The 20,808-nt window shown below is 50.7% G+C and overlaps 5 protein-coding genes across 5 annotated transcripts in view; 3 read left to right on the top strand and 2 right to left on the bottom strand.

Moving 5' to 3' along the window:
* TGME49_266960 (beta tubulin) overlaps positions 1-5,952 on the top strand; it is a 7,948-nt gene extending 1,996 nt beyond the window's left edge. The window contains exons 2-6 of the mRNA XM_018781448.1: positions 285-1,378; positions 1,520-1,607; positions 1,708-3,625; positions 3,685-5,299; positions 5,740-5,952. Of these exons, the coding sequence (XP_018636253.1) occupies positions 285-1,378; positions 1,520-1,607; positions 1,708-1,779 (1,254 nt within the window). The 3' untranslated portion in view covers positions 1,780-3,625; positions 3,685-5,299; positions 5,740-5,952. The remainder of the gene's footprint in view (positions 1-284; positions 1,379-1,519; positions 1,608-1,707; positions 3,626-3,684; positions 5,300-5,739) is intronic.
* On the bottom strand, positions 3,540-8,444 carry TGME49_266970 (hypothetical protein). Its single transcript, XM_002368735.2, has 8 exons — positions 6,241-8,444; positions 5,731-5,863; positions 5,531-5,608; positions 5,299-5,414; positions 5,078-5,194; positions 4,830-4,929; positions 4,565-4,722; positions 3,540-4,466 (listed from the first exon to the last, which is right to left on the bottom strand). The coding sequence occupies exons 1-8, from the start codon at positions 6,334-6,336 to the stop codon at positions 4,344-4,346; spliced, it is 921 nt and encodes a 306-aa protein (XP_002368776.1). The 5' UTR covers positions 6,337-8,444; the 3' UTR covers positions 3,540-4,343.
* On the top strand, positions 6,937-8,864 carry TGME49_266980 (hypothetical protein; the record flags this gene model as incomplete). Its single annotated transcript, XM_018781449.1, has 3 exons — positions 6,937-7,591; positions 8,036-8,092; positions 8,755-8,864. The coding sequence occupies 3 exons, from the start codon at positions 6,937-6,939 to the stop codon at positions 8,862-8,864; spliced, it is 822 nt and encodes a 273-aa protein (XP_018636252.1).
* Positions 8,512-20,773, bottom strand: TGME49_266990 (beta-COP). Its single transcript, XM_002368738.2, has 19 exons — positions 19,337-20,773; positions 18,904-19,066; positions 18,384-18,510; positions 17,671-17,790; positions 17,063-17,263; positions 15,874-16,126; positions 15,076-15,260; positions 14,276-14,472; positions 13,929-14,041; positions 13,525-13,677; positions 13,098-13,359; positions 12,580-12,715; positions 12,187-12,324; positions 11,532-11,846; positions 11,008-11,128; positions 10,301-10,586; positions 9,732-9,991; positions 9,341-9,426; positions 8,512-9,028 (listed from the first exon to the last, which is right to left on the bottom strand). The coding sequence occupies exons 1-19, from the start codon at positions 19,470-19,472 to the stop codon at positions 8,969-8,971; spliced, it is 3,312 nt and encodes a 1,103-aa protein (XP_002368779.1). The 5' UTR covers positions 19,473-20,773; the 3' UTR covers positions 8,512-8,968.
* TGME49_267000 (hypothetical protein) lies at positions 19,551-20,808 on the top strand (the record flags this gene model as incomplete). Its single annotated transcript, XM_002368737.2, has 3 exons — positions 19,551-19,803; positions 20,118-20,262; positions 20,299-20,808. The coding sequence occupies 3 exons, from the start codon at positions 19,551-19,553 to the stop codon at positions 20,501-20,503; spliced, it is 603 nt and encodes a 200-aa protein (XP_002368778.1). The 3' UTR covers positions 20,504-20,808.

Raw genomic sequence — 20,808 nt, 5'->3', positions numbered from 1 at the left:
CATTTGCCGGGTGGTGACCCTAAGACACCGCAGGTCTACCTGCGCGTTTTTTTCAGTCTTTGCACACAGTTGCACCGAAAGTCATGTTTTTTGCGAAGACATCGGTCGTTCTGGTGGGGGAATACTTCACTCCTGTTCGCGCCTATGTGCGCAGACAGGTGTCCACCCTCCGCATACGGGCGTCCGGGTGTTCCTACAAAATGCAGGCGCGGCGACATCGGCCAAGTTCTTCCGTCATTTCAATTTGTTCTGCGATGTGTGTGTGTGTGGTTTCCTCTCTTCAGACCGGTACCTACTGTGGAGACAGTGACTTGCAGCTGGAGAGAATCAATGTGTTCTACAATGAGGCCACCGGTGGACGCTTCGTCCCGCGTGCGATCCTCATGGATCTGGAGCCGGGCACTATGGACAGCGTTCGCGCGGGTCCGTTTGGCCAGCTCTTCCGCCCTGACAACTTCGTCTTTGGCCAAACTGGAGCGGGCAACAACTGGGCCAAGGGTCACTACACTGAGGGTGCGGAGCTGATCGACTCTGTCCTCGACGTCGTCCGCAAGGAGGCTGAAGGCTGCGACTGCCTTCAGGGTTTCCAGATCACCCACAGTCTTGGAGGGGGTACCGGTTCGGGTATGGGTACGTTGTTGATCAGCAAGGTCCGCGAGGAGTACCCCGACCGCATCATGGAGACTTTCTCCGTGTTCCCGTCCCCCAAGGTCTCTGACACCGTTGTCGAGCCGTACAACGCAACGCTCTCCGTTCACCAGCTGGTTGAGAACGCGGACGAAGTCCAGGTGATCGACAACGAGGCCCTATACGACATTTGCTTCCGAACACTGAAGCTGACCACGCCGACGTATGGCGACCTGAACCATTTGGTCTCCGCAGCCATGAGCGGTGTGACCTGCTGTCTCCGCTTCCCCGGTCAGCTAAACAGCGACCTGCGCAAACTTGCGGTCAACCTCATCCCGTTCCCTCGTCTCCACTTCTTCCTCATTGGGTTTGCTCCGCTCACGAGCCGCGGCAGCCAGCAGTACCGCGCTCTCAGCGTCCCCGAGCTCACCCAGCAGATGTTCGACGCAAAGAACATGATGTGCGCCTCCGACCCGCGCCACGGCCGCTACCTGACTGCCTCCGCCATGTTCCGTGGTCGCATGTCGACCAAGGAAGTCGACGAGCAGATGCTCAACGTCCAGAACAAGAACTCGTCCTACTTCGTTGAGTGGATTCCCAACAACATGAAGTCCAGCGTCTGTGACATCCCCCCGAAGGGCCTCAAGATGTCTGTCACCTTTGTCGGGAACTCCACCGCCATCCAGGAGATGTTCAAGCGTGTGTCCGACCAATTCACAGCTATGTTCAGGCGCAAGGCTTTCTTGCACTGGTAAGTTGTACAGAGTGTGCCGCGCAGTCTGGTTGCAGTGTGCGTCTAGAGATGGCACATTTAGTGTGTCTGGGGGTACAGCTGTGTTCTCGAAGTCTGCGTGGGCATGAATACTGTTTTTTTGCCTCCTTGGTCCTATAGGTACACGGGTGAAGGTATGGACGAGATGGAATTCACCGAGGCCGAGTCGAACATGAACGACCTGGTGTCCGAGTATCAGCAGTACCAGGTACGCTTTCGCTCTTCGGTGTGTGGGTTAGTTGCGCTGTTCTGTATGCGTTTCGTAATCTTCATCAATACTTCGAATGTCTTATGTGTGTTCTCTTCAGGACGCCACCGCAGAGGAAGAGGGAGAATTCGACGAGGAAGAGGGCGAGATGGGTGCAGAGGAAGGCGCGTAGTGGCTTTTCTCATTCTAATGTCACGTCTGTTACATCCGTCTCGAGCAGTTGTCCTGGGGATCGGACAAGTTATGTCACTGTCCTAAACACTCGATATACATTGTCAAAAAAAAGAAAAAAACGGTCTTTTCGTCTCTGTGGGATTATCTGTTTTTGCTCGTGTTCATGGTATCTCGAGTGTGTAAAAGTACGTTTTTGAATACGCTGTCAGCTCGGAGTGGACTCAGGACTCCGTCTTGTTGCAACAAGTGTGCTGAATAGGAGCTGCCCAAGCCGCACCACATCGCTACGTAGACACGATCCTCGCTCTCCTGGCTTGTTGCTTATTGGCCGCATCGACAGCTTTCGATGTGACTTTCCAACGGCTAGTCCAGGTTATGCGGGGGTGCTGTCCTGTGGTGTATCCTCGCTCCTTTTGATGTCTGAACGGATGCTGGCGGGATGTCTCATTTGTTCTGCCGGTGGTTTTTCCCTCTGCCGAGAACGGGTGATAGTCCTAACGGCGGTCATTCTGACGGGATTGTCTCCAATAATGAAAATGGGATCCGCTGTTCATCTCCTGCCTTGTCTTTGGAGTTAACTGCCTAAGTACAGTAAAGCCATTTATAAGGATTGCGCCTGTTGGCTCGAACCAGAGCTTTACCTAAAAGCATGCGAGCGCGAGCTGGAAAATCGTACACAGCCTGTCGCCGTTCTAACATTCAGGGTCAGTGTAGCGCATGTGGTAGCGAGCCAAAAAGCAGACTACTATGTCCCTAACAAACGAGACGAAGTCGAAACACAGTGGGTGAGTGCAGTCTGTGACGATATGGATGATGGTGGACAGTGAAAGAAATCGATTAGCGATGGTCTTCCGTTGACCGACCTGTTACTCAGAAGTCGTCGCAGAAACTACCTCCGAAAGGCTGCACGCTTCTATAAGCGCTGACGTCATAACCTAGTATCTTCAATCTTACCAGCTGGTGCTCACTGACGGCCTGCAAGCGAGGAACAGAGGAATGGGGTTGAAGTGGTCGTACCTGTCTATGGAGCGCCTGGTCTCCACGCTGTTGGCTTTCCATGCGTATTCTAATCCCACGCAAAGACAGCCGTTTTGTATTTATTACCTATTCCGCTTTATTGGCAACACAGGGAGCAGGAGAAATCGTGATTTCGTGGTCCGTATCAGGGAAAGCGTGCGTCGAGAATGGCCGGTGAAGCGCTCAGGTGTTATCCTCAATAGAATGCCGGGCGGCGCTGTGACGGTGTGGAAGTTTTGATCCACCAACTGAAACAGTGAATTTGCTTGGAGCTACGCAGCTCTGACTGCAGACGGGTCCTTTTCTTGCCTCAGCAAAGTTAACCTTTCTCTGGACAAGACTAAGATAAATATTAAGTACGTTAGTGTGACTTTCTGCATCAGAGGGATACGGGCTTCTCTACAGACACGAAATCTTATGTGCCCAGTCCACCACAGCCGTTCCGTCGGTCGTTGCTCCGCGGTCGTGTACGATACCGGCATGGGCGGGAAAAGAGTAGCTTGTGACACTGTACTTTAAAACGGTAACTGCTGTCTCGCCTCTTCACATGGTACTGTCGGTTTATTTCACCATCTGAGTGTTCCGTATCCGTTTAAGCGTGAAGTCCCCCTGCATGTGCACTGCACGGGAAGAACACTGCAGTCTCGACCCGTTAAAATTTTGGCAAGCAGCATCAACATTAGCCTCTCTCTAGCAAATCTGGCATCTCATCCGTGGTGTTGGTCTGTTTTTTATCGTAGACTGCTAACAGATCCTTAAAAGTCGGATGCAATAACGGATCCAGTCGCGTTCTACACAATCACTGAAACAATGAAACTGCATAATCGGTTAGTTGACGTTTTCCTAGAAAACGATTGAATGCATTGGCATTTCTGTTCTGCCACAGGACAGGAACTGGACTGCTCCTGATGATGCACTATCTGCGTTACCAGCCGAGTCAGCTCATGCGCGATCGTTGGGAAGTGCAACTGACTACGAGCTAAAGCAATAAAACAGTCAAGCGCGCATTGTCATTTGTTCCTTGGCCCACCTGTCCAGAAGCACAGTCACTGTGTTGTTACGCATTCGCCGCTGCCAAATTATCTTCGTCCGTTGTCAGTAAAGTCACCACAAGCATGCCCTTTTCACAGTGAGGAGCGGCACTCCGCTACATTGAGGTCCAATGTTTCCTTTTTGGTTGTCTGTTTTAGACGCTTTGAATGCAACGGGAAAATTATCTTTGTTCGACTTCCAGGTGGAGCAAAAACAGTTTTCCAATTTTATGAGGAGCTACTATCGCGTTGGTCCTCAGCTTTAATGGCACATGTATTCCGGTGAGACCAGAACTGCTGCAGCAACAGTCAAACTGATATATAGGATTGCGCCGGTGGGGCGTCTTTCTTTTTCATGTCCCGAAGCCCCTTTGTGTCTGTGAGGACACCGACTCTAGAGTGTTTGCCATTGTCCCGTATGCTGCTAGCAAGTGTATCCCAAATCTGTTCACTTGCGGATTGTACGATTGTAGAGTCAGACGGGATGAAGTTCGAACAAGAAGTGCCTTAAATTTCACAAAGGAATGACGACAAGAGAGCCTTCTTTCAGATTGAAGGCACGAAGCCACAACTCTCCTGCAGGAATTCCATACTTCCGTTTCAGCGCTGCCTCTTTCTTTGAATTGATAGATATGCCCTGGAACGCAAAAAGGGAAAACACACAGAAGGAAAAATTTGTCTAGTTCAATAACATCAGAAGCACGAACAGAGGTCAAAGATCACCGTCACACTTACGTTCAATTTGAACTTCAGGTTGCCCACAATATAGTCACGTTGTAGGATTTTTGGATTTGCCGAGCTTCGGAGACGAGTTACCAATATTTGTTTGAGATCGTCGAGCAGAAAATGATCCTGGATTCTGATATTGAACTCTTCTTCCGTCTTCAATCCCCCTGGAATCACACAATAAAGTACGTACTGTCTACGCAGTGTCAAGTAGCGAGATGCGCGTCTTCCATGTGGCAAAGCACCACCAATAGTTTGCAGCGGGCAACCTTACATTTCTTAACCTTGCACACGACAGTGACTTCTGGATTTATAGGAAAAACTTCGATTTCCATTGAGCTCCGCGTTCCGAAACGATCTCGTATTTGCAGGCCCTGTCAGGATGCAGATTGGAAGAAGCAGTCGAACATATCCTAAAATCCCCCAATAAGAGCGTCATACTGGTTCCGTCGTTTGTTTTCTGTTTGATCCACGTGCCATGACTCGCCGTGCTAGCCCCCTGAATCGCTACATACTCCTTACCTCCAGCGGGCGTCCGGGTTGCTCTTGTCGTATATACATTAAAATGTTATCAGCGTTCAATCCCGTTAACGATGATGGCCCAAGTCGGTTGATCAAATCCTCCTTGAGACTCTCAACCTGCAGATACGGATCATTTTTTGCGGTGGCTTCAGGTCATGTCTGCCCAGTCGTAGTCGGGAGAGACATCACAACTTCACACAGATACTCTTTGCTTCGCTTACGGTGAGAAATGAGATGTCGAGATGAAAATTGTACTTGGCATCGTCACCTTTCCTGTGTACTCGAACGCTTATATGCTTCATTATCTGCTCGTGAGTTTGGAGCTTTTTGATAATGTCTAAACGAACAAAACAGGGAAGAATGACAGGGTACAGGACACTGGACCAATTTAGTGCTATAAAAGCAGCATGCTAACTGCTTCAATGCTGGAAAGAAATAGGCATCCAAACTCACCTTTAAAGAAAGAATCGTCAAAGTCTATAGGTGCCTTGCCCGTGTACATCTTTACCTCCACAACATGTACTCCATCGCCTGCGTGGGAAATTTGACAATGACAACCAGACGACTCATTACGTAAGTCGAGACATTAGACTGAACTGTGGTTCAAGACTGGGAGTTCCTGAATTGTTGTCATCACGCTGATCGGTGCTTACTGTCGTCAGGCGGGACCCGGTCTTCCGCCTTCGCTTTTTTCCGCAGCTGATCTGCTGGCATCGAGTCTTCAATCAGCTGAACTCCGAGATAGTAATGCTGCTCTGATTCAAGGATGCCAGTCTTCTGCTCGATCTGAAAACGAGAAGAATGCGACTAGCAGGCGACAAATTAGCATCGCTTGGGTACAAGGTTCTATAGACGGTCCACTAGGGGAACACGAAAGATTACTCGAGACAGTCCCGCCGCTCTGTGTGCCGCCGTCTAGTGCCTACATTGAGAGCCCTGTTTTAATTTTCCAAGAGCCCCTGAGCGTACGGCATTCGACATGTCGCTCCCGTCTGCTGTTGTAGTGAGTCGATAGCTCAGCGTTAAAGGCTGTGTGGCGGAGGCTTCCGAACGCCACAAAAAAACGTCCTGCAGTTCCCTTCCAGCTTGTTGTACAGCATTCACACGGTTTACATTGACGCAGTCGCACAAATAGTACCGGCCCCCTCTTTCCGATCACCTACCAGATTCTTGACAGTTTTCACCGTCTCCCATGACTCTACTGTGACCGTCTGTTTGCTATCGTCCTCAAGGTTGATGACCCGTACATCAAGCTTCATTGTGAAAAATCCGCGAGCTTCGTGTCACTGTCTTTTCCCGAAAAGCGACCAAAGTTCCTTCATGAAGTGATCCCTTGCCGCCAGGCCAACCTTCAATTTTTTGATTGACCCACCACTGTCGTCAAGGAACGAGACAAAGATCTCGACAGATTCAAGACGCGCACAGCCACCTCTAGGGGCACAAGCCACTACAGAAGGTCCCGGGATAGACACTAGTTCTCGAAAATGAGGATGAAAAGAGCGGACAAACCTCTTCAAACGGCCTGGGGCACTTCAAAAGGCCTTCATGGGCACACATGGCCGGTCACATCTAGTCGTTCGGAAGCCGCGGCGGATGAAGCCATTCGGCTTGTCACGATGACTGCTACTACGAATACTCCTAGAAGCCGTTAGAAAATTCTGTGCTCTATCGACCTGAGATTAGCCGACGCACAAAGCCTGCGTTTTCCAGGGTATCCTTGCTGTGCAGAAATTCGTTCCAAGAGTTACGACCAAGCCGTTCGTGACAGGAAACGAAAATGCTTGCAAGCCGAACAGCGGTCATTGACGTTTCGATCTCCGCATGCGCGCAGACAGCCGCTGTCGGCTGGTCAGACCACTATGTACATCATGAGAGTTCAAAGTGAGATGTCGAAAGAGACGCAGCGAGAAAAACAAAGCACAGAACCATCGGCGTCATTTCAGTCAGTGCCGAATCTTCACTTCACTGGGATCTCAAAGTGCCTGACTGTTGAGACACTCATTTCAGGTCAACTGAAGGGATCACAGTTGGGTCCTGTGCGCAGGCCAGGAAGCCGGGTCAGACTTGAAAGAGTGCGGAAACCTGAAGGGAGAATGAGCGTTGCATGGTCCACTGGAGAAAGGCGAAGAGCAGCAAGAGGAAGAACAAGTGATGATCGAGATGCCACGACAAAACGACCCTCGAGAAAGCAAGTAAAACCTTTTCGATCACCCGTGGCTTCAAAGAGTGTTCTTAGCCCGTCCGTCTTGCAGCTGTATCATGGCTTCCCGATGCTCCCCAAAACCCACTTTATTTTACCTACAACGGGGAATGTACGAATGTTGGAAGACAAGCATTATCTGGACAGAAACTTTGGTTTCTGGATTCATCGAGCCTCACAAACTCGAATGCCGACGGCATCTGGCAGCGGACAGGGGAACTCTTCACATCAGCCTCACGACAGGTTGCAGTTTCAAGGACTCTTCTTCGTTGAAGTACCTTGCGACCTTTTTACGGAACGTGTTGCCGTTAGAGGTATCCTCATATTCGCACTCTTTGGAAATCGTGAGAGCAAACCTGGGTACTCCAGTCGTACTCGACAGTTGCTTACACCAGCGTGTGCGGCCAGCATTGAGTGTCTGAAGAATATCGTTTTCTCAAATCCCCTTCATGATCCGAGAAAAAGACTCTAATCATTTTAGATGTCAAACCGTGTACGGAGATGAGTTTTCGGCACGCCACCTTGCAGTACTGAGTTGAGAATGAACGAGTCGCAACGGCCATATCTGATTTTCTTCGCCGAGCAACAAAACATGCATACTACGTAGAAAATGCCCGCGGCCCCGCTATAGAATTACTATCGAAATCTCATGAGAAATGAATCTCGGCAACCACGAACTAGACTCTGTATTGTCAGGAATCTGCTGTCGTCTCGATATGCAAAGTGACCAAACTGTTTGTGTTGATTCGCCTCCACAGGTTCGGGTGAACTCGCTCGTGTCAACGAAGCAATGTCTCAGACAACATTGGCGGAACGTGAGTGTACAGTGAGCACGGAGCGGCTTGATTTCTTGATTTCTTTTTGCTCATCGTGCAGCCGTTTCCTTAACTCTCTCGGTTTCTGCCGTCCAGTCCTGTCGCACATTTTTTCAACGCAAAACCGCCTAACTACATTTGGATTCGAGCGCGCACCACGCTTAGATACAGTGTAGCGACAGGGGAGCGTGATAACGAAACGCGTTTTCGCTGTTTCCCTGCGGTACTTTGCTCCACGCATGTGTTTCACGGATGTCTACTGCGTTCCAAATGCATTGCGTCTTTCCTTTTGTCGGGTGGACTTCATTTTCTCTCGCCAACGAACGCAAATCCCATCTCCCTTCTTTCGTTCTCAAGGTAGAACTCGAAGGAAACAGCCACGGAGAAGGAACCGGATAGCCGTTTCTTCGGTGTGTGTTGCCGTGAGCGCGTTCTTCGTTTGTAGCCTTTTTGCCACGGGGAAAGGCGCACGACACCGAGCAGAGATGCAGCACCGTGTGAACATCTTCCTCAAGAATCTAGTGACGGAAGTCCGCTCCAACGTTCTGGATCGCAGATCCTTTGACCAGAGACGTATTTTGAGTACGAAAAATAGAGGCTTCCCGTTGTTCCGCCCCTCACAGGGTTATCTTTTGGATTTCGATGAACTTTTTTTTCGGCAGAAGCCACAAGGACATCTCCGACCAGTTCGCTTCCCAGAACAGTTCAAGAAACAGTCCGTCAACAGTGCAAGTGCTTGCGAACACATGAACGCCACCACCTCGGGACTTGAGCGCTAACGCATTCATTCACCCATTGAAAACATGTTCCGCAGAACCCTCGCGTTCCCCTGGAAGAGAAACGCGGCAGCCGACATTCCGCGGTGCGTCGCCTTCTTTACTTGGTCAGACCGCGCTGAACAACTGTGATGCGGTCTCCTAGGCTGAGAGCGATGCCCTGAAAAGAGAGAAACACTGGGAGCCCTGAACTGCACAGAAAGACGCGACTTGGTCGAAAGACCGGAGCGACACCGGCAGAAAGCCGCATTTTTGAAGACGGAAAACACCTTGGCACACGAATGAGAGCAGCACGGGAGGAAAGGGGGATCTCAGCGGAACTCGACAAACAGGGAAAACGCGCAATTTGGAGAAAGTCCAAGAAAACCGAGCAGAGAAGTTCACAGGGAAAACGAGAAGTTGGAGACCTCTCGCAAGAAAGGAGCACCAACCTTTACAAAGCAGTGCCGAGAACTCTCTCTCGCTCTCTCACCTGAGTACGACTGCGAATGCGGATGCTTCCTGCCAGTTTGCCTCCAGGAAGCTTTTCAATGCTCACGTTCACCAAGGCATCTTCGCCTGAAAAGCCACACGCACACCCCAGAGTCCCAGAGTGTACACAAGTCAACCACGTGGAGAACGCCAGAGCCTTTCACCCACAGCTCCACTAAACCGCACAGACAGTTCATACTGCAGAGATCTATTCCTGCGAAAAGAAGGCAACGCTTGCTTCTTGCATCAACAAACAGAAAGGATGCATGACTCCGGGAACCGCTCTCAGTCCACGGCAGGATCTCAAAGTTCCTCTGTCTGCAGGTCCGCGTCGCTGTCTCTTCATGCACTGTCGCTTCTGGAGAAATCCTGTCGCTTTTTCTGTCGCGCACCAAAGATGCTTCTGGAGTACAGATTCACGGCGAAGAAGGACGAGCTTTCGGAGAGCTTCCGAAGTGTGGGGATCTTTCGCACGGACTGCAAATAGCGATCTTCGTCTTCTTCTCCATCTCCCGCTGCTCTCTCTGCCTCGTCCAACCCAGCGCACGCAGCTGAGAACTTCAGCCGACGCATGACGCTCGCTGGCGGCCTGAAGCCCACCACCGTGAGATTTGTCATCTTCATCAGATGCTCCAAAAACTCGGAAACGTCGCTGCAACGGAAACGCAGGAGAACCGCGCCCTCGTTCAAAACACCCACGCATACATAGATACTTGAACATATATATATATATATATATATATTTGTATGTATACTTACACATATATACTTTTAGGTAGATGCACACGTGCAAATATATGCATGGCTACGCATATGTACATCTATATTAATCTATATATATATATATATATGCATATATGTATATATATATATATATATATGTATCTGTGGTTTGGGGTTCCATGCCTGTTACAGTTTTGAATGCGGAGCGCTGCAGCGTATCGACTTTGTCTCGACTTACGTAAAAGAAGTATTGACGTGGATTTTATTCTCCCATTCGAATTCGGCCCACATGGAACGGAACGCCAGTTCGCACGTCCACCGTCTCTCGATGTAGTCGAGGACATCGATGTGCAGTTCGTTCAACACAAGACATTCTTTGTCGGAGGACCCGCGCCGACTGAAGGTGACGTAGCCCAGAATGATCCCCGCCTCTGTGCTTCGCACTTTGATCGGCGCGTGCAGCACCGCCTGCTGTCCAGGAGCGAGCGAGACAGGCGCGGGGCGCTCCACCAACTTCAGATCTCCTAATGACGCGAGAAGGGGAGAAACACGAGCAGCACAAGAAACTGACGAGCGCTCGGATGAAATGAAGACAGGTTCTTCTCCTGTTCAGAAACGCGAGCAAGCGAGTGATCTCGCTGTCTATGCAGCTGCGTCTTCCACGACACCAATATGCTTCGATGAACGATACCGTTTCCGATGGAGGATGCCGCTTCTCAGTGGACACCGTCGTTTCTCGACGCAGGCTCAGAGATGAACATACGAACGGACAGAGGAACCGAGAAAGAGAGAGAGCGATGGAGACGCCCCGAGAACAGACACAGGACCAGGGTAGCGGATCTTCAGAAACGTTTTCTGCGAGTGAAACAGAAAGCGACGGAAGCGGAGCCAGTTCGTGGAGAGAGAGAACACTTGGCGAGGAAATGCATTCGTTAGTCGCCTCACCGTGAGTAGACAGCTCCACCGTCACGTTCTGGAGAGAATCTTGAGTGCGGTTGACAACGAGCATCTCGACGAGGAGGTCGAACTGATTCACTTGCAAGAATGCCTCCACGTACAACGGATCCTACACAAAACCAGTCAGAAAAGAGTGACCTACGTTCTGCGCAGCCACGACACCCAGCCACCCACAAACCTACACAGCAAACAGGCACTCGGTTACAAACCCATGCATGCACATAAACGCGTATACTTGCAAATCGAAGAGGATTCTCGGAGAGATGCACAGAAAAGGACGCGGCTCTTCCTCTCATTCCTCCCCACCTGAAACCGACACGCCTACACACACATAAACATATATACACAAATCTATATACATATATATATATATATCTATATATATGTATATATATCTATATATATGCATATATATCTATATATATGTATATATATGTATATGCCTCAGTATGTGTTAGGGCGGACGCCTCTTTGTTTGAAAAAAAAGACGAACTGGGTGTGTTTTGACTGACGGCTTGCCCAGTGATGGGTTGAACTTTCGCGAGTCTCTGTTGAAAGAGAGCAGCGTCGTCTTTCGCGTTGCCTCCGAAGAGCGAAGGAGACGTTCCGCCTGCGCCGCCGACAGTCAGTTGCAGATCTGCTTCAGTTTCGTCGACTTCCTCCAACTCGGCGCCGCGCGCAAGTCCCGCGCATGCAGAATAGTAGATTTCGTCTTCCTCCAGGCTGTCTTCCCCAACCGCCGCGACGCCTTCAGACGCGACCATCAACGACTGACGATCGGGGCGCAGCTGTCGGAAAAACGCGAGGTCGTCGGGAGCCGAGACCGTCTGAAAGCGAGAAAAAATTTTAAAAATTAAAAAAAAACGAAAAAATGAAATTTCGCCGAGTTCGCTTCGCCGAGAAACAGACGCGAAAACAGACGCGCGCGCACAGCGTTTTCTCTCGCTCCAGAGCGCCCTGGGTTCGTGTGTGTCTCGTACAGGCATCTCAGTTTCTGCACGCGGCCGCGAGAGGGAAATCCACGAAAACCTGCGGCCTGCGACTCTAAGGAGAGACGCGAAGAAAACAGAGAAGGAAGCCATCGAAACGAGGCAGACAGCGAGGTACCTCTTTCGCCTTTGCGCACAGGTTCCGTGGAACTTTCTTTTGAAAAACTATGCCACTGACCTTCTCGTCTTCAGCGTCTTTGAGGTTCCACGTAAAAGGATCGTCGCTCACGGGACCGAGGGCCAGGACGCGCTCGAGCGCGAATCTCCCGTGGTGGACCCAGTGCCGGACGAAGGCCTTCTCCTTCTCCAAACCGGTCTGAAAAGCGCGGCGAAATCGACAAGCAACACTCGACAGACGCCACTCGCAGACAACGGTCAGCAAGAGAGAAGAGCTCGCCCACCCCACACAACAAAGAGCGAAGCACAGGAGGCAGGAGAGAAGACAGAGGAGAGGAAGAACGACGAGAAGAACAAGGGGAACCCGGAAACGAGAAGGAACTGGACTGGAGACAGAACTCTGTAGGATGCGACGCAGCAGACGACGAGAATGTTACCACGAAAAAAAAATTACCATCAGCCCACAGAGAGCCCGGAGACTCTGGCAAACTCGAATCGCCGCGTCGGAGTGTGCGCCTGCGCCTGAGGAAGAGAGGCGAAGGAACTTGAGCAGACAAGCCACGAGGTAGAGCACCCGCGTCTTTTGCTCCCTGCAAAGCGAACATTTTCAGCAGACAAACGCTCCCTGTTTTCAAAGACGCTCGCCTGCAGCGACGGCGGAAGCATGCAAGGAAATCTTCTCTCTGTCAACAGTTCCCCCACTCGTCCTCATCCCCACAAACGCCTCTTCTTCTCTGTCTGCTCTGCCCCGCTTTCCCTTTTCTGCTGCATTCTCTCCTCTCTCTCGACTCCTTTTGATGTCTCTCGTCCTTTTTCTTCTTTTCTTCTTCTTCCTGTTCTTGTTCTTCTACTTCTTCCTGTTCTTGCTCTTCTTCTTCTTCCTGTTCTTGTTCTTCTCTTCCACTTGCCTTTCTCCATCTGCTCGGTACTCTCCTCTTCTTTCGTTCGCCCCCCCTGTGCCCCCTCGCCTACGTGGAAGCTCGGAGTTTGACTGGCGCGACTTTTCCCTCGAGTTCCTGTCTCTCCAGAAGCGTTTCTCGCGCCTGGGCATCTCCTGTCAGCGTCCGGCGGCCGGCCTTCTCCTGCACAGCTTCCCGATGTCTTTCGAACTCCTCAACCAGCTGCGCATGCACTTCGTCACTCGTCTTCAGAATCAACTTCGCGCATGTCACCGCCACCGTTGACGCGAGAAGGAAGTCGCCGCCCAGAATGAACTTCCGTAGCGCCGTTTTCCCTGCGAAGTCACGCCACTCAGAACCTGCACGGTTTCCACTCGTCTCGTCGTCCTGCCGCTTTGCGTCGCCCTGTCTCTCGCATCCCTTCGCTCTCTCTCTGTTTCTCGCATCCCTTCGCTCTCTTTTCGGGTGTCGCCCTCTTCTCCCTCGCTGCCGCATCTCACCGGCTTTCGCGGAAGAGTCTCCTTTCTCGTTCACACTTTCGTAGACATCCTCAGTTCCGTACGTTCCGTCTTCCAGAACGACCGTTCGAGTCGTCATTTTCAGCTTCGGCTGACAGCCGCTGCGCTGCTCGCCTTCCGCGCCGCCGGAATCGCCTGCGACGAAAAGGAACAGAGTGTCTCCACGAAACGAAGTCGAGACAAGGCTTTGTCCTCCCCAGAGGCGCAGACCCAGACCGTTTCCTCCGAACTCGCACCTGTCTCTGCACCTTCTTCTCTCGTTCGCAGCGCGCCTCGACTGCAAATCCAAATTCTCTTCTCGCTTCCCTCCAGAGCGTCGTCGAAACCTTCTCGCCGAACGCGCCTTCGCCTCCCCCCCCCCCTGCCCTCGTCCTCTGCATCCTCACCTGAGGTGAAGGGGAGAGGAGAACACGCTGCGTAGACCGCCGTCAGGAACGAATCGAGGAGCTCGGAGTCTTCGCAGAATTCGCCCAGCATCCACAGCGACACTCGCAGGACTCTGAAAACATCGCGAAATTCTAAACGACTCGCCGCTTCTGCTCACCTTCTGTGCGGTCTGCCCTACACCTCATCGTCCCCTCCTTCCCTCTCTCTCTTGTCTGCCTCTCTCTCTCTTTGGTCTCTCTCTCTCTTTGGTCTCTCTCTCTTGTCTGCCTGTCTCTCTTTGGCCTCTGTTTTCTCCTCCCTTTCTGTCCACGCGTCTGTTCGGTCGGTCTTTCTGGGGGCCTCTAACCTGGCATGTGCGAGGTCGGGGAAGGCGTCGACGACGCGCGAGATGATGCGCGAACGGAGGTGCACACACGTTGCGACGAGCTCGCGAACGACGACGGCGACTTCGGTCGCTGTGGTCACATCGGGGTCTCCCAGGAAGTCGATCAAGACGTTCACGACCGAGGCCGCCGCCTCCGGAAAACGCGTGCAGCAGGAGTGCTGCGGAAACGCAACGCAGTCCTTCAGAGCGTCAACAGACGACAGAGACAGAGAGGCCAAGGAGCGAGGCAGAGAGGCGCGAAACCCAATACAGACGAAGAAGGCCAAACAACGAGCAAGAAAAAGAAAAGAAGAAAAGAAAAGAAGAGAAAGAAGAGAAAGAAGAAAAGACGAGGGAAGCAGAGAAAGAAGAAAAGACGAGGGAAGCAGAGACCAGACAACCGACGAGAAGGGGAAAAACGGGAGAAACCAACGTAAAACGAAAGTGGCTTCCTTGACTGTACTGTTGCGTCTGGGGTCTGGGCCTCGTCCAGCGAGGAACGCTCCACCCACTTTGCCGCCGTTTTCAAGAGAGCGACGAGCTTGCGACCCAGAGACTCGCTTCCCCAACAAAGACTCTCTTCAGACGCATACACTGCAGAAAAAAGTACGTTCGCCTATCGCCAGGTGTGCCGATCTTCTTCCCCACTCAGGAAACAGCTTGGCTGAGACCCTCGCCTTCGTCGCAAAGAACGAGTTGAACGAGTCTCGGAACGATCTACGCAACAGGACGCGTCGCCTCCCGACTTCCTGACGAACGCCTCTGAGTTCCAATTTCCTCACCACCGCTTTGATGAGGAGTCTGCGGTACTCCATCGTCCTGGGCACCGTCAGCTGCTCAGGCTCTGCCGTGCGAAGCAGTTCGCGCTTCAGGACATTGAGCAACTGCTCCACCGAGTTCTTTCCGACGATCTGCAGGACGAGGTCCAAAATCTTGCGACGCACTTCGAGCGACGGCGTCTGCAAGCCTGCAGAAGAAAGCAGAAGCGGGGAAGAGCGCAGAACACAATAACCACGCAAATAAAAACACAGAGAAGAAACATAAATGAATGCGCCTCACGTCCGCCTTCCATCAAATCGAACGCCTCACCCAGACAAATGCCACCCTACAAACACCTTCATGCACTCCTCTAATGACACGTATACATAGACATAAATATACATATATATATACATATATATATATATATATATGTGTACACTGATATTGAAATACAGACAGCAGAAACAGCGTTACATGCGCACTGATGTAGTTTGCTGCGCAATGTCAAAGCCTACAAAGATGTACACACATACAAATCTATACACATACATATATATATATATATATACATATATATGTATGTATGTATGTATGTAAGTATATGAATAAACGGTATTCTCGTATGACTGCATGCATGTGTCGAAGAAGTGGATGTCTTGAGGCGATGTTGCACCTTCTGAGAAGATCGTGTCTCGGAGAGGGTCGAGAACGTCTTTCGTCGTTCTGCGACATGTCTTTCACTGCTCTACCTAAAGCATGTCACTCTTTGGAGGCAGACTGCTGGCGAGTTCTGGAGAACCGGTGCAGTTCCTTCGTACCTCTGAGGAGGTCGATGACGAACTCCTCCATCGTTCGGCGACTTGCTCTCTGGACGCACTCCTGGAGTCGATCGAGAACAATGAGCTTCACATTGTTGTCGCTGTTCCCGCAGAGGAGCGAAGCGAACGCGCCTGCAGCAGCCTTCAGAGACACCGGCGCCCTCGACAGCGCCAGGAGCGAACATGCGCCTTCGTACGCCACCGACGGCAGGGTGTTCGGCAGAATGGAGACGATCAGCCGCAGCAAGCCAGCCTGGACAGACAGAGACGTTCCAAGTACGCGATCATGAAGAGGAGGACCTGCAGACCTGAACGAGGAGTCCTCCTCGCGGACGCCCGCCCCAGACAACGCTGAAACCTCCCTGTACAGACATCCGAAACGCCGCGTTCGCCGACCCGCACGGTCGAGAGACTTTTTACTGACAGAAAAGAAGACGTTGCTTTTGCGGAAATCCTCTTCCGTCAGAAAGATTACGCAGCGATGCATGCATATATATATGTATATGCATATGCATATGTATATATATATATATATGTATATATATATATATGTGCGTATGTACACACAGGCAGAAGTGGAAGTACATCGGCACCAAGATGTACACGAACTTGAAGAGACGCCACAACTTGGTCTGCTCCCGGACTATTCGGGAGTTTTCTCGACGGTGACGAATACGCGAAGAAAAGAGCAGAGTGAGGTTCTCCAAAGCTACGTAGAAAAAAGAAAGTCGCTTTTCCGTGTCTGCCGAAACTCCGCGTTGCGCACAGAAGAGCCTCGGTCTGGAACGGAGAAGTGAGAAAGAAAATCTCCCCTCCGAGCCTGGTATCTTTTCAACCGGAGCACACTATCCGAGAAAGAGAAAAAGAGAGTCAGACGGAGAGGGAAGACGAGAGATAGCAAAACAGGGAAAGAAATACAGACACCCAAAGAGCAACAGAGAAATGCAGAGAGGGGAAGAGAATCATAGTTCGTCCAGAAAAAAAACAGAAAGAGAAAACGAGATGGGGAAAGCCGTGATGTCTGATCACCATTTCTCGCAAGAGCCTCTCGCGTGCTATTCTAACCACTGCTGAGTGAAGACAAGGCTAGATCGAAAAACAGAAAGAAAACACACAGATGTATGCAGATATATATATATATATATATGCATATGTATATATATATATACGTATAATTTAAGATTTTTACTTTTTGCTGCTGTTTTTGCCGGCAGACTTTCCGGAGGAGTTCCAGAAGCGCAAGTTGAAAGAGGTCGCCTGAGCTCAGCAGGAAGCCGAGGCCACCAGTGCCGTCTTCAGAGCGCTGTTGAAGAATAAATTGAATTGCTCGTTTGCTCGCACAGTGCACCAACACGAGGAAGGCGTTGCGCTTCGTCGTCAAGTCGCCCTCCTGAAAAAAATCGCCAAAACGCGCCGAAAAAATGGGAAAGGAATACGAGAAGGAAGGAGAACGAGAAGGAAGGAGAAAGAGAAGGAAGGAGAACGAGAAGAAAGGAGAACGAGAAGGAAGGAGAACGAGAAGGAAGGAGAAAGAGAAGGAAGGAGAACGAGAAGGAAGGAGAAAGAGAAGGAAGGAGAAAGAGAAGGAAGGAGAAAGAGAAGGAAGGAGAACGAGAAGGAAGGAGAACGAGAAGGAAGGAGAACGAGAAGGAACGGGAGGACACCGGAAGTCGAGGAACGAAAGGAAAGAAACAAGACAGAGACGTCCTTTGCACACTGGAGAAGAGTCTGCTCATCTGTGTATGTCTGACAAATTCGTGCTCCCTTTGCGCAAATGAAAAGCGAGAGGAAACTCACCGACAGAAGCATCTGCTCGATCTGATCAATCGCGGCTGGAATCGCATCCAACCCAAAGTTCTTCACAATGGAGTAAACGCACATGACGGCGTTTCTGCGAACATAGCTGTGGCGATGTGTCTGAAAAGGAAAAAAAAACTTCCTTCGGTTTCTCAAGTTGCCCGAGACACGGTGCTCGGATCCCCACCCGGAAAGTCCAGGATTCTGCGATTCTGAAATTTTCCAAAGAACAGCGCGAATCTCCACATGTCCCTCACACAAGAAGATGCCTGCCGCAGACAGGAAACTCGGAACCCCCAATGACTCAGACCTGCCCGAAAAACAAGGATCTCTTAAACATGCAGTGACGAAGAAGAACGAGCCACACAACATACACACACAAATGGAAATACATTCTATATACGCAGAGATGTCGATCTATACTTACATATGTAGATGCATATTCTACTTCTTCTATTTATCCAGAATCCGACAGATATATATATATATATATAGAGTAGCGGCAGAGAGCTACGGAGAGAAGCATGTAGACACATTGATGTAGACAGGTTCACACGCAGATATATATATATATATATATATACACATATATATATTTGCATGCATAGATGCAGATAAACCCCATATATTTGTATACATTTATATAGAGTATATCTATGTCTGGGACATCGGTTGTTTTTCTGTTTTTTTTAACACTATGGAGTCGGTCTCACGAGGTTTTGCAGAATGGCTTCGACGAGAGGCTCCAGAACTTTGAATTGACGAATCTTCGAGAGCAGACGCAGCGTGGAACCGCGGACGTACTCGTTCGGAGACATCAAGTCGTTCCGCAGCGCGTTGCTGAAAAGGAAAAGATATGTTCTTCGCTTCCATCTCTCCACACATCGCTGGCCGAAAAGCTCTCTTCCAAAGACGACGGGGGATCCAAAGATATCGACATCTAGATTTCTGTGTCCGTGTAAAGACGCCCGCACAGATTTGCAGACAGACACGAAGGACCAGGTTTCCTCACGTTTGCGAATAAAAGTTCATGACAGCTCCAAGTACCCTTAAGCGCGGAAACTCTGCGCGACACACCTACAGACATGCGCATGCATATCTTTGTACGTCTCTGCTTCTGCGAGTGTAGGTATCTCAGTTGGGGACGTGGAGCCTCGGTTTCTGCAGATCCTTGAGGAATCGACCCTTTGAAAAACGCGACTTTGGTGGTGGACGCGCGCATCTGCTTCTCACCAAACGAGAATCATTTCCTCTTTGAGGGATCCGTCAGGCCTGCATTTGCCCACGATTTCAAGGTAAAGCTGTGTGAGTTTTTTCACTCGTTTATCCTTGCTCGGCATTGCGTAACGAATGACCGTCATGAGCAGCCGAGTGTACGCCTCTCCCTGCGTCATGCCTGTGCACAAAGGAAGAAAATAACGAGGCCCAAGAGGACGACAATCACCCTAGTTTCTTCCTCGTCTTTCTTCTTCCACTTTGTGATCCTTCTTCTTCCTCTCTTCTCTCCGCTCTACCTCAGACTGACGTCCGTCTTCTTCTTTTTCTCCTTCTTCTCCACCTCCTCTCTTCTTCTCTTTTCGCTCTTGTCTTCGCCTTTGACGCCATGTCTTTCGTTCAACTGCGCCTCCCCCAAACTTTCCCCGACGTTTTCCGAATTCTCGCTCACCGATGATGAGGTCTTGCATGCCCTCTGCCTTCGTCGCCTCGTTGGGACTTTCGATTTTCTTCTGCAGCTCCGCGGTCGAAGGCGCGTCCCCCCGACTGCTGTAGATGTACAGCATGCAGTTCCGTTCGAGTTCCATCGTGTTCTCTTTGCGATATTTTCCTCGTTTCCCCGTCTCGTTCCAAAAGACCTCAGTGTTTCAATTCATCAGGAAACAATGGATCTAAAAAGTGGACTGTGCCTCCAAGTTGGAGAGTCCGTTTCCTCTCCTCCCCTCTGCACTCGTCACCCTTCTGCGTCGGCGCGTCTGTCTTCGAGAGCAAATTCCTTCTCTGCCGAAGGCGCAAGCGGCGAGGCGGCAATCCCCTGCTCGCCAGAGGACGGTCGCGTCGAGAGAGTGCGAGCACACAGACGAGGAGGAGACAAGGAACCAGAGAAAATGGCTGGCGCGCGAAGCGAGAAGACACGCAGTGGAGAAACAAGGAGACGAAAAGCTGCGCGTGGATACTAAATGGGCTGGAAAGACGACAGCGCGAGAAGATGGAAGACCGAGAGAGAAGAACGGATCTTCCTGAACTTTTGGTGCGAGAACAGTTCTCTCCCTCTGAAGCAAGAATGCACATATCTAGATATACAGATTTTCACGACATACATATACATGTACATACATACATATACACATATATATATATATATATATACATATATATACATTCGCACTTGAATAGACAGAATCATAGGTATGCATGTAAACATACATGCATGCAACTGTGTGTGTGTGTAGGGGGCCTGTGGAGCTTGTGTCGCCTTTTAAAGCAGGAAAGAGGAGTTGGGAAGAAGAGAAAGAAGAGGAAGAAGAGAGAGAAGAGAAACGGAGATGACGGTGGCTCGCGCAGCAGCGGAGGAGACCGAGAAGATACGGCAGGGAAGTGAGACGACGCGTTCACGGAGATACACGCATGCAGAGGAGTCCGGCGACTACACACAGAGGAAGATCTGGGCGAGAAGCGAAGGAAGGGGGGAGGGCAAACGTCGAGCGGTAGATGCGAGAAGACGAAACAGAGGCAAGAGAACCTTGGAGAAGAGACGGGGAACGGGAAGGACACAGAGCGCGAGCAAGTCGGAGACACCGCCCTCGCTGCGGCGGTCAGGAGAACCGGAAGGTCCTGAAGTGCAGCGACGGCCGAGAGGAGCCGAAAGGCAAAGAAGACAAAAGAGAGACCAGACAGGCGAGGAGATTTCGCGGAAACGAAGAAAGACGTGGAGCGAAGAACGCCTTCCTCCTTGTTGCGGAGCGCCGAGCCGCCGGCTCTGTCAGTCTTTTTGGTTGTTCGGACGCCTCATCAGCAGCCAGGACATTAGGTAGCGAATATCCGAGAGGAAGATAGAAGAGAAAGTGGAGGCCGCGAGACATCGAGGACACAAGGAAGCAACGCAGAACGCCGCAGGCGACAACCACCGGGAGGACTTTTCTT

This window comes from Toxoplasma gondii, chromosome IX (genome assembly GCF_000006565.2).
Source record: "Toxoplasma gondii ME49 chromosome IX, whole genome shotgun sequence".
Taxonomy (NCBI): domain Eukaryota; phylum Apicomplexa; class Conoidasida; order Eucoccidiorida; family Sarcocystidae; genus Toxoplasma; species Toxoplasma gondii.
Note: the sequence above shows the minus strand (reverse complement) of the source record. Positions and strands in the feature narration are given on the sequence as shown.